This window comes from Canis aureus, chromosome 5 (assembly GCF_053574225.1).
Source record: "Canis aureus isolate CA01 chromosome 5, VMU_Caureus_v.1.0, whole genome shotgun sequence".
Taxonomy (NCBI): domain Eukaryota; kingdom Metazoa; phylum Chordata; class Mammalia; order Carnivora; family Canidae; genus Canis; species Canis aureus.
In genome coordinates this window covers 42,704,983-42,717,517 of record NC_135615.1, presented here as the reverse complement: position 1 = coordinate 42,717,517, position 12,535 = coordinate 42,704,983, and the positions used below count along the sequence as shown (strand labels likewise).

Sequence of the window (12,535 nt, the reverse complement as noted above, 5' to 3'; positions counted from 1 at the left end):
CCAAAAGACCGTTCTCTATGACACCTGAAAGCTCTAAATATTCATATAGTTTAAATGGGAACTTCACTTCCTCCATTTCTCTGATCAAAAAATTTACACGACTGAATGACACCATCTATAAATTCTTCTACTATACCTCTTAATCAGTCAGTTGTTTTCCATTAAATTTAAGCATGAACATCTTGAGTTTGACTTTTTTTTTTTTTTTTTGCCACATGACATTGATAAACTACTGCAATAGTATAAAGAGAGAATGCAGACAACTGGTTTAGTGTTTAGTCAGTTGTTGCTTTTTTTTTTTTTTAATTCCCATATATTCTTCACTGTATTTCAAGGAAAGAGAGAGACGATCCCCTCCATTTAATCTACAAATTCACCCATTCTCAGATGGTGTGAGTGCTCTACAGATCTACTGTATGAAAGAAGGTGTCAAGGTAGGCAGATATTCAATTTTTTATGTTTGTACAAAGTACAAAAACTGGGAAATGGAAAAGGGGAGGTTGTTCATCACTTTTGTCTTTCAATCACCAGATGTCATTCTGATGCATCTATGTAGAAACTGAAAATAGTCACATCTGGAGGCCTGGGTGGCTCAGTCAGTAGAATGTGCCACTCTTGATCTCAGGGTCATGAGTTTGAGCCCCATGTTGGGCGTTGGGGACTAAAGATTTTTATTTTTTAATTTATAAAAAAAAGATGTGTGACAGATGTATGAATGGTAACAGCAGAGAACACAGGAAATCATGATTATTTAGAATAGAATAGGGTAAAGAATGAGACAGATTCAAAATACTAAAATAATTACCCTAATTATCTAAGGGAAATATTAAATAAATTCAGTAGTTTGAGAAACACATTTCAAGTATACTAGATAAAAAAGTATTTGTCGAGTCCCTTTGTTTGGGTGTCCTAAGTGCTCTGGGATTCATAATCTTTGATTTTTGGTGTTAGAAGAGACCTTGAAATCATCTGATCCACCATCTCTTTTGATATGTTTAATTTAGGGATTTCTCTTTTGGAAGGACTGATGATTTATAACATGTTGTTCATTTAGATAAAACTGTAACTATCTTTAGGGATATTAGGATACATTTTAAACATTAAGGTCAAATGGAGGTGGCTCCATCTCCTGGAAAATACACTGTCCTTCCATGTAATGAAATCAGGTGGTGAATATCTATCCCAGAGGGAAAGCTGGGAAGCCTCCTGCTATTCCTGGTCTCTCCTTGACCTTGTGCATGGCCCTTCCTGCTCCCACTCTGAGCTGCCAGATGATACCTGCTTTCCTTGCCTTCTCTCTACCTATGAAACTGAGCTAGACCTCCCCCTTCCTGATGGCAGGAGTCCCATGTACTGCTATCTGGATGTAAGTAAGAGGAGAGAGTCATACTAATGAAGTAAAATGGGAGGAGAGTTAGGTAGTAAAATTGTGCTTCCTTGTTTTCCATCCTAAACCTCTTTCATGGTATTCAAACTTTTGTCCTTCCTAGGCTGCACAAAAATTTGTAAACCAGAGCAGTTTGTTGGGTTTTTTTTTATTCAGCTCTAATTAAATGAAAAGAACTGTACTTTGTCTTTTCCTTTTTCTTAGATCACAAACAACCTACTCTGGTGGATGAAATTTATCTGCAGGGGAACTTTTTCAAATGGAGTTCAGCTGCTTCAAACTGACTCAAGAAATATAGTTAAAATGAGCTGTTTTCCCATAGCATGAAATAAATGCAAAAAAAAAAAAAAAAAAGAGAGGAATACATTAAAGTTTTCTGTGTGGCAGTCAAAATCTCAACCAGGTCAAAATTCCATTAATTAGAATGAAATTGGTTGATTATATTTATTATCTGTTACTTTTCTTTATACCTAAAATTTATCCTAATTTAAAAAAAAAGCAATTATAAGAAACAAATTTAATGAAAGAATTCCAAGTCCTTACTATATCCTAGACTCTTTTACATACAATCTCCTTATCCTCAAGATAAGCCTATGAAGGAGGTATTTTTAAATAATTTTTTATTTAAATTCAATTTGCCAACATATAGGATAACATCCAGTGCTCATCCCATCATGAAGGAGGTATTTTGCAACTAGTAAAATTGAGAATGAACTAGTAAGTAGTTTTCCCAAATTCATGCCGCTTGGAAGAAGCAGAGTAAAAACATAAAACCACATGTGCCTGATTGAAAACTCAAGGAAGTAAAGGTCTTAAAATATTTTCTCAAAGTTAAGGTCAAGCTCTGACAGCATGGTAAGGCACATTTGTGTCTTTGACTTGAGTATATCTCCTTGATATTGCAGGATGTGAACATCCCGGATCTCATAAAGCAGCTTGATATCTTGGGTGATAATGGGGTAAGTAATGAATTGATTAAGGGCAATAAGTATATGAATTTGCCCAAAGAGAAGCAAGAAATACTTGCCAAGTCTCGTGTGTAAAATAATAGCAAGTGAGATGCCATATTCAGTTAAGGATGTAACTCCTTGAAGAGAATCAGTCATTCATCAAACAAGTTGGTTGAGGGATTGTAAGGCTCTCTGGAAGGCAGTGACAGAAATAGGAACTGGTGAAGTGCTTCTTGTTGGCTGGTTTCACGTTTGAATGCCGACCACATCTGCAGTGATTAAAGCTAATTACCTTCTCACTGTTGCTTGGAGCCATCCAGCGTGAAATTAATCAGTCATGCAGTTGCAAATGCTGCTAAATAGTAGGGTTGGAGGCAGCCCCATAAAAATGGATCAGGAAGCCATAATCTCTTTTCTTTCTAAAAACACCTTCTAGGCAGGGTCAAGGCATATTAATTCAGTGGGAGGACCGTTCATTGAAATACTATATGAATGATGCATATAGGTTGAAGGAGTCACACCATTTTTTTGCCTTGAAAAATTATCAGAGGAGAGAACAGAATCAATTAAATCACATCAAACCACTATGAAAAGATTACTTGTTATTTCATTTTGGTTTCTGCTTTTTTAATAACATGATTATTAACAAAGTATGCTTAGAGAAACACAAAATCAAATCAGTATTAGAGATTTAGAAATCACATTTAATGTACTTTTTACACATTTTGAACAAACTTTTTGTTAAGAATTGTTACTAAGTAGAATTAGAATGTTATGTTTTATACACATATATGCAGTAGTATCCTATGGTGAGCAATGAGGCAGTATTTTCTGATAGTGAAAATGTCTGAAGTCTCTTCAACTTATTTTCTTTCTTCTCTTTCTCTCCTTTTTTTTTTTTTTGGCAGAACTTAAGAAATGAAGAACAAGTGGCCATAATTCAGGCCAGCACCGTGCTGTCCCTGGCAGAAAAGGTAATACATCAAACTAACGTTCAGATCCTCTCAATACCTGGCTTAACACCTAAAGAGCAGAGTAGGGTTGAAGGACATTCTCTTTGCATGTGACTTCGTGTTACTGAAAACCCAATTTTTTTTCAAGGTAATACAACCCCAATAGAATGAGAACACAAAAAAGAAAAGTCTACACACTGATCTGGGGTGGGTGGAGAATTCTTACTTTATAGTCTCTTAAAAAAATGGAAAACTTTCTGGACTACATTATCCAAATAATCCCTGCAAAGCTGGGACAGCAATAAAAAAAAAAGGGGGGGGGGGTTGAGAGGTGGTAAACTAGTGCCTGGCTCTTTATGGGCTCTTACCTGGGTATGTACATACCAGTTGTTCCCAACTGATTCTGTAATTTGGTGGTGGCTCACTGCAGTCTCATTCAGAAAGCCCAACGGGGAGACTGTCAGAAGAGCAACACTGAATGTGCTCTGGCCCCCTTGTGTCTAAACATGGTAAATGGTAGGAAGAGAGACAAAGAAAAGAGCCAAGTGGAGAAGCTTGATAAGTGGCTATGTTCAGGGTGCCTTTGAGAATCAGCACATGCTTGAGAGACTTGTATACGTGGTTGGATAAATGACAGCTATAAATTCCTTAAGATGCTTTCTTAATTCCTAATGCAAAAAGAGTTTGTTATAAATTAAATGAAACCATAAGCAAGCAAGTGATCTGGTTTCTTCAGTCTGAAATGAGGGAATCCTGTAGGTCAAATGACCTTCTGAGTTACTCAAACAATAAATACCATGACATAAAGGGGAAAAAATGAAGGAAGAGAGAAAGACTGCCATAAAATAAGAAGTTGCTTAAGAAATAATAAAATGGGGCAGCCTGGGTAGCTCAGTGGTTTAGTGGCTGCCTTCAACCCAGGCCGTGATCCTGAAGACCTGAGACTGAGTCCCACATTGGGCTCCCTGCACGAAGCCTGCTTCTCCCTCTGCCTGTGTCTCTCCTCTCTCTGTGTGTCTCTTATGAATAAATAAATAAAATCTTTTTAAAAAAGAAATATTAAAATGGGAGCACCTGGGTGGCTCAGTGGTTGAGTGTCTGCCTTTGGCTCAGGTAGTGATCCCAGGGTCCTGGGATCACATCCCACATCAAGCTCCCTGTGGGAAGCCTGCTCCTCCCTCTACCTATGCCTTTGCCACTCTCTGTCTGTCTCTCATGAATAAATAAAGAAAATGTTTTTAATAAATAAAATTTTTTATAAATATTAAAGTGATCCCCTTTTGGATCCTGATTCAAGGAAACCAAGTGAGGGAAAAAGGACATTTTGCTCACAGCTGGGGAGATTTTAATATGGACCAGGTATGAGATAACAAAAGGCATTCATGTTAATTTTGCAAGATCTAAAAATGGTCTTTGGGTTATGGATTTTTTTAAAAAGGCCTTATCTGTTAGGGATACATATTAGGTATTTACATGTGAAATGAAATCTGACATATGCTTTTTTAAAAAACTTACTTCCTTTATGATTTAATCACAACCTATCACTTTCCATGTCCACAACAAATTAATAGCCCCACATTATTCCACATTATTTAATAAGATCCAGAATCCAGAGCTTGTTATGGGGGTCTCTAGTGTCTGGCCCTTACCTGCTTCTCTGGGATCCCCCTTATTTCTTTGGTCCATAGCTAAGATCTAGCCATACACAAATCCTTCTGGGGCCCCAATCTTCTGTCTCTATCTCTGTCTCTTCCCATGTCTATTACTGTTTCCATTCACTATTCACTAGTCCTTTACACTATTCTCTTTGCCTAGAAGATATTCCCGTCTTCCTTTTCTACCTTTGTCTGGCTAACTCAGAACCATTAGACATTCCCCTACATAGGGAAACCTCCTTATTCACCCAAGCCCAGTTAGGTATTTTTCCTCTGTGTTTCCACAGTGATCTATGCATCTGCTACTATGGCTTTTAACAAATATAATGTGGCTGCTCATTTTTTGCTGTTGTTATATGCCCCCCAACCACCTGCCACTAGACTAAGCTCCATGAGAGCAAATAGGTATCTGTTTACTCCACTTTGTTTCCCTAATTTTTCACAACAGTCCAGTACATTTAACAGGTAGTCAACAAACATTTACTGAAGGAGCAAACAAATAACTCTGTGAATGTCCACAGGACAGTGTTCCAGTGACACACAGTTGGACAAAGAACACAGTCTGTATTCGCAGGTCTGCTACATTTATTTGGCAGTGATAGCCAGAATGTCTCATTCAACTGGACTCGTAAAGGGCTACAATTCTTCATTGCAAGAAAAGTCACCTTAGTTTAGGAATACCCAGAAAACTTGCTTTTCTGTGAAAGGCAAGGACTCGGGACATAAGGAAAGGAAAATACAAATAGGAAAAACAGGTCTATGTGCCTCGCATTTACTTAGATTGATGGAAGGAAATCTTCCATTCCCTTCCCTGAGTGGTATGTGATACAACTTGAACTTAGCCATAATTAACACTTGCATAGTGCTCCTTATGCACTCGACACTGTTCTAATTGCCAAAGTCTTGGTACTACTATTACACATGAGGAATTTCACATATGAGGAATCCATAGCACAGAGAAGGTAGGTAACTTCCCAAGTCATACAGCTAGAAAATGATGGGAGTCAGGATTCACACTCAAGTAGTCTGTTTCCAGAGTCCATTGTCTTCTTAACCATGACACCCAAATTCCCGATAAGCATCCTATTAAAAGCAGGAAGTATCCTATGTGGAGCCCATAGGACCTGATGTTTTATAGCTTTGGTGAATTAATTCATGCCTCCACTTACATCCTTTGCAAAACAGGTATGAAGGGTTTCAGTTGAACATTTATAGAGTGATGAAAGTGTGCTTAGCACTGAAGATACAAGTGCACAGATGCATAAGACACAAGTCTGTCCTTAAAGTGCTCAGAGTTGTACAATTAGCTTTTGTGCAGATCTTTACAATTCACAAGTTTTAAAGTCACCTCCTGCCTTTGGGATTTACAGATGAACATTTCCATCTCCGAGTAATTCTAAATGTCAACCGTGATTTTTCTGAACCTACAACTTTGAGTAACATTCTGCTGTCTAGGGTTGGCCCTGGTGGCTCAGCAGTTTAGCGCCGCCTTTGGCCCAGGGTGTGATCCTGGAGATCCGGGATCGAGTCCCACGTCAGACTCCCTGCATGGAGCCTGCTTCTCCCTCTGCCGTTGTCTCTCTCTATGTCTCTCATGCATAAATAAATAAAATCTTAAAAAAAAAAAAAAACATTCTGCTGTCTAGGAGTATAATCTATAGCTAAAGATTGAACTTAGACAAATTTCCAACAAGTAAATCCTCTTGTGACTTTGTCTTAAAAATAGTAAGAGCAAGGGCACCCTGGTGGCTCAGCTGGTTGAGGGTCTGACTCTTGATTTAGGCTCAAGTTGTGATCTCAGGTTTGTGAAATTGAGCCCCTTGTCACACTCCACACTCAGCAGGGAGTCGACTTGAAATCTTTCTCTCCCTCTCCGTCTGTCCCTTCCCTCCCCCTGCTTATGCTTTCTGTCTTTCTTTGTCTTTAAAAAAAAAAAATAGTAAGAGCAGTGACCCTAAAAAAGAACATATTGTGGACCAGGTACTGCACAAATTTCATTGTTCTTTACAACCGTCCTATATTCATCCACTATTTACATTCCACACATGAGAAAACTGAGATGTGGGCTGCAGTAACTTGTCCTGCATCACACAAGTAATATGGCCTTCGAGTCAACACACAAATCTGTATCAGAAGCCCATGACTGAACTGTACTCTTAAAATTACTGTACTCAATTTACTGTACTCTTCAAAACACTGTTTACAAGAGAATTTGTCAATGATGAATGTGCAAGTGAAAGGAAGCACTTTAATAAAGCTTGATGGTATGCAGTTGCATTATGAGGTTACTTATCAATGACTTTTTTTTTTTAAGACTTTATTTATTTATTCATGATAGACATAGAGAGAGGGAGAGGCAGAGACACAGGCAGAGGGAGAAGCAGGCTCCATGCAGGGAGCCCGACGTGGGACCTGATCCAGGGTCCCCAGGATCACACCCCGGGCTGCAGGCGGCGCCAAATCGCTGCGCCACCGGGGCTGCCCCCTACCGATGACTTTTGATGGAGATTTGCTTCAAGAGGAAGCACGTGTATGCGCAAGAACTGAGAAAATCGCCCCTCTAATGTCCCCGTGCATTTCTTCTTTACCCTAAGAGGCTGTTGGACATGGCATCACCTTGTGAATGTCAGGGCCTTAGTATAGAGAAAAAATGCTCAGCACAATGCATAATTTATCACAGATAAACTAAAAAAGAAATCTTTAGTACTGAGGCAAATTTCTAACAATGTAGAAATAGAAAAAAAAATGTTAACCAAAAGCTAGAATTTATTGGGTACCCAGGACATGCAATAAATACACTGTGAATAGGGCCTTACATTAAATCCATCCTTTAATCTTCAAATTATTGACCCTGTTTCATAGAAAAGAAAGTTGAGGCTTAGAGAAATCAGATTACCTTTCAAGGCCACACAACCATGAAAAGGTAGAATTGGTATTAGACCCAAAATAGCGTGCCTTTAAAACCCCCACAATTGGGATGCCTGGGTGGCTCAGCAGTTAACACCTGCCTTCAGCCCAGGGAGTGATCCCAGAGTCCTGGGATCAAGTTGCACATCAGGCTCCCTGCATGGAGCCTGCTTCTCTCTCTGCCTATGTCTCTGCCTCTCTCTGTGTGTCTCTCATGAATAAAATAAATAAATAAATAAAATTTAAAAATCTTTAAAAAAAAAAAAAACACACAATTGTTACTCCCAGCTCCCTCCCTAAGGGATAAGCTGATGTTTAACGTGGGAGAGACCCATTATAATAATTTGTGCTATTAAACCATATATGTAGTAAGCTTATGCCATATTATTCAAAATCTAATTTTACTCAGGGTGTTGAACAACGTTAACAGCAGTGCCATGTCACAAGATGATATATTCTAAGTGTTAGGAAAGGTAGGGGTTGGGTTTTTTTTTTTTTTTTTTAATGTGATTTAAAATGTCTCCACTCAACAAAAATGATTCTTTAACATTTAACATTAGCTGTAGCCAATTTCATACACGGAAAAATTACCATTTCTCCAGTCTCACCTGGCCTTCTTTTTTTTATCATGTTTCTCCCAACTCTGGAAAACTAGATGTCTCTTCAGCTTGGAACCTTCCCATCATTTTTGCCTCATCATCTCTGACTCAAATTCATCAGACTCAGTTGCAGTTGTCGCTTCCGAGAAAGCCTCCTGTGGTGCTCTCTAACAAGGGCAACAAAGCATGTTGGTCTTATTCACCATCAAAGCCCTAGTATCTAGTTCAGTGCCTGGCACATGGTAGACATAAATGAATGTGTTTGTTGAATGAATGAATGAATGAATGAATGAATGAATATATTTCCTGAACTAAGATAAAATACACCAAGTTTTCACTTCACTTCTCATCTGTTTCCTGAGATATGAAGAAGAAACAAAGCAACTCAGTAGACTGCACCATATACACCATATCACACAATCATGTCAGACTTTTTTGTCTTGTTTACTCCTTAGTGGATCCAGCAAATTGAAGGAGCAGAGGCTGCCCTGCACCAGAAAATGATGGAATTAGAAAGTGACATGGTGAGTACAAAGAGGAGGTATCATAGACATGAAGAAAAATTGGCAAGGCAAGTGGAAAACAACTATTTTCTAGCTGTTTTATCTGGCACTGATGAAAATTTGCAGCTTCCCATTATTTTGTATACAGACTATGGATCAAAATTCCTGGAAGTATCCCACAATTTCAAGTTATATTCTTCAAAAATATGTTGTATTTTTATAGTATTTCTAAAACTAATGCTAAAGAAAATTCCACTATGTGTTTTTTTCCTTAGGCTAAATAATTTTTCCACCATATATAGTCATAGTAAAAATTACAGAAGTGATGAGTGTAACTCTGATTTTAAAAATCTCCAAGCTACCTCATGCCCATTAGGATGGCCACTATCAAAAAACCAGAAAATAGCAAATGTTGGTGGGGATGTGGAAAAATTGGAGCCTGTGAACTGCTGATGGGAATATCAAATAGTGTGTAGCTGCTAAGGAAAATAGTATAGTGGTTGCTAAAAAAATTCAAAATAGAATTACCATCCAATCCAGCAATATCACGTTTGGGTATATGCCCATAATAATTGAAGGTATTTCAATATTCAATAATTGAATAATTATCAAAAAGATAATTTGTACATCTGTATTCAAAGCAGCATTATTCCCAATAGCTTAAATGTGGAAGCAACCCCAATGTCTGTCAGTGGATGAATGGATAGCAAAATGTGGTCTGTACATACAATGAATATTATTCAAGCTTTAAAAAGGAAGGAAATTCTAATGTATGATATAACATGGTTGAACCTCAAAGGCATTATGCTAAGTGAAATAAGTCAGTCATAAAAAGACAAATACTGGATGATTCCACTTACATAAGTATCTAGAGTAATCAAACTGCTAGAAAGTAGGAACAATGGCTGTCAAGGGCTAAGAGGAAGAGAAGATGGGCTGTTGTTGTTCCATGGGCATAGTTTCAGTTTTGCAAGATGAAAAGCATTCCGAAGATTAGCTGCCTAACCATGTAAATATCTTTAATACTACTGAACTGTAAAATTGGTGAAGAGAGTAAAATTGGTTAAGAGAGTAAATTTTATGTTATATGTATTTTACCACACTTAAGATTTTCTTAAATCCCCAAGCGTAGGAATTGTTGATTGTAACTTACAGGAATATATAGAACTTTAAAACTGGTTAAGAGAGTAAATTTTATGTTATATGTATTTTACCACACTTAAGATTTTCTTAAAATCCCCAAGTGTAGGAATTGTTGATTGTAACTTACAGAAATATATAGAACTTTATAACTGTAATGTCATTAGTGTTATTGCTACTAAAAAAGGTAGTTAAAAAAAATAAAATAATAAAAATAAATAAAAATAAAAAAGGTAGTTATTCCTATCAGGTTAAGGAATCTTATAATAAGAACAACTTGCATTTATACAGTATGTGACAGCTTACATCATTTGCTTATATTTTACACAGTTTCTATTTTACCAAAAGGTTAGACTCTAAAGTCAAAGCATGTGAAAACTCTTCAAATGTACAACTATTAATTATACAATCAGCTTGTCCCGGGCACTGTTCTAGGCACCGGAGCTGAGAGGCAATCAGGAAAAATCACTAGCACAATTACTGCATACAGACAGTCTCTCAAAAGTAGATGAAGTCAAGTGTTCCTCCAGAGTTGGAAGAGGTCCTTATTCCTTCAGTTAAGCACACAAAGAAATCATTGACACAGCGACATTGTACACAAAGATATATTTTTAAATGCTAATGGCAAGATGCTTGCAACGTGAGAGCATGCATGCAGAGACTGGGAACAAGCAGGGGAACTTGAGATCGAAGTCCCAGCTCGTACCAGTTTTGTGGCAGGAGCAGAAGCTCTTTCAGTAAGTGTCATTGTGGGTGGAATGGCCCCATTCTCTAAAAGAATGATTGTTTTATTATACAACTGTGCAAATTGCATTTCTAAATATTCTTTCAAAAAATAGATTATCATAATATGTTTGCACAGATATACTTACTAGTTACTAACTTACCTTGTCAAAATCAAATCTGTCCTTAACCACATACTCTTGGACTGGCATAAAAATCCTTTAAAGCATTCCATGTGGACTGATCATTATATCTTTTATACTTCTTTCCATTGATTTTCACATTCCCTGTGTGAGCCTATGAAAGTTGAATTTCTTTCCCTCACAGACAAAATCTGACGCTGCAAATGCTAGTGACTTGGCTTGTGGTGGAATTAGAGAAAACATTAATCAGTATTATATATCACTTCCTAATAAGCTAAATTGACTCTTTCTATTTATTATTATGGCCTCCTTTTTATAGGAACAGTTCTGCAAAATAAAAGGCTATCTAGAGGAAGAACTAGACTACAGAAAACAAGCTCTTGACCAAGCATATATGGTAGGTACAGCAAGCACTAAAGATACCCAGAGTGTTCACAATTCTCTCTTGTGGAGTAAAGCATCCTGGTTCATTTGTCATGCCATATGCTTGAAAAGACCACAACATGCAGCTCCTTTTTCAGTGGTTTCCAGTTCTGGTTTTAGAACAAATACATCCCTACCTCTTTCCTGTTATAATAACCTTATAATACTTAATAACTAATTATATTTCAGTTAACAAAAATTAAGTGTATGTTATAAAATACTTCAATGAAAGTCAGATCAGCTGGTACTGCAGATTAAAGAAAAAATTTATTAAATCAAATCTAATTGTTTGGGAGCCTAATGTAGTGATAGAATGATGGAGTTTTAATGTCTGTTTTGTACATTTTTACTTCACATATTTCTTCCAACAACCCTGTGGGGTATAGGTAATATGATTATTCCTGTATTACGTATGAGGGAGTGAAGGCTTGAAGAGAGAAAGAACTTTCCCTGACAATGCAAGCAGGTAGTACTCTGGTCTGACTCCAGACCTTGTGGCCTTAACTACCATAATCCAGCCATGGTAAGGACTCTTCGGTAAATGGGTGTGCCTTTTTCTATCCCATGGAATGTTATGCTGAATTTGATTCATTCCCCTTACCAAATTCATAATACACAATTCCTAATACTGGACTACAGCCTGTGTTTCTTCTCTATATATGCTGCAGCCTCCCAAGAGAAAAAGACCAAACTTAAAAGAGGAACATTTCAAGGAGTTGCTAGTAGAGGTTTTTATAATGCTTTCCTGGAAGCAGCCTGAGTCACTTCAGGGATAAGACTGAAGCACTTAGCCCCTGCTTGTAACAAAGATGAATTAGTCTTCCCTTCCAAAATGAGTAAGAGTTTCTGAGCACCACTTGATGGGGAAAGGAGAAAATGAGAGTTTGGTCCCCAGAGAATCAAGAAAGAAGCACTTTCCCCCTTCCCTCCTACCCTTTTATCCTTGCCTCCTCCACCTATACATGATAGGGTTCAGCTGTGCGTTCACATGTCCCATGACTGCGTACTCAGACAACCACATTTAATGTTAAAAAGATGAGATCTGCTTAGTCCAGCACAAGAACTAGAAAAACATCCCTTACCAAGGCATGACTATCCACCTCTGTCAAAGTCACAGGAGGTAAAATGGCAGGTTTGGGCTGCTATATCTGA

The 12,535-nt window shown here is 37.6% G+C and overlaps 1 protein-coding gene across 23 annotated transcripts in view; it reads left to right on the top strand.

Moving 5' to 3' along the window:
• JAKMIP2 (janus kinase and microtubule interacting protein 2) overlaps nt 1-12,535 on the top strand; it is a 177,827-nt gene that overhangs the window by 139,282 nt on the left and 26,010 nt on the right. For all 23 annotated transcript variants that reach the window (XR_013379731.1, XM_077897752.1, XM_077897771.1 and 20 more), the window contains 5 exons: nt 336-434; nt 2,293-2,346; nt 3,246-3,311; nt 8,907-8,975; nt 11,280-11,357. Coding sequence is in view for 22 of the 23 variants with exons in the window: in XM_077897752.1 (XP_077753878.1) it covers nt 336-434; nt 2,293-2,346; nt 3,246-3,311; nt 8,907-8,975; nt 11,280-11,357 (366 nt within the window). In the remaining variant the exon portion in view is untranslated. The remainder of the gene's footprint in view (nt 1-335; nt 435-2,292; nt 2,347-3,245; nt 3,312-8,906; nt 8,976-11,279; nt 11,358-12,535) is intronic.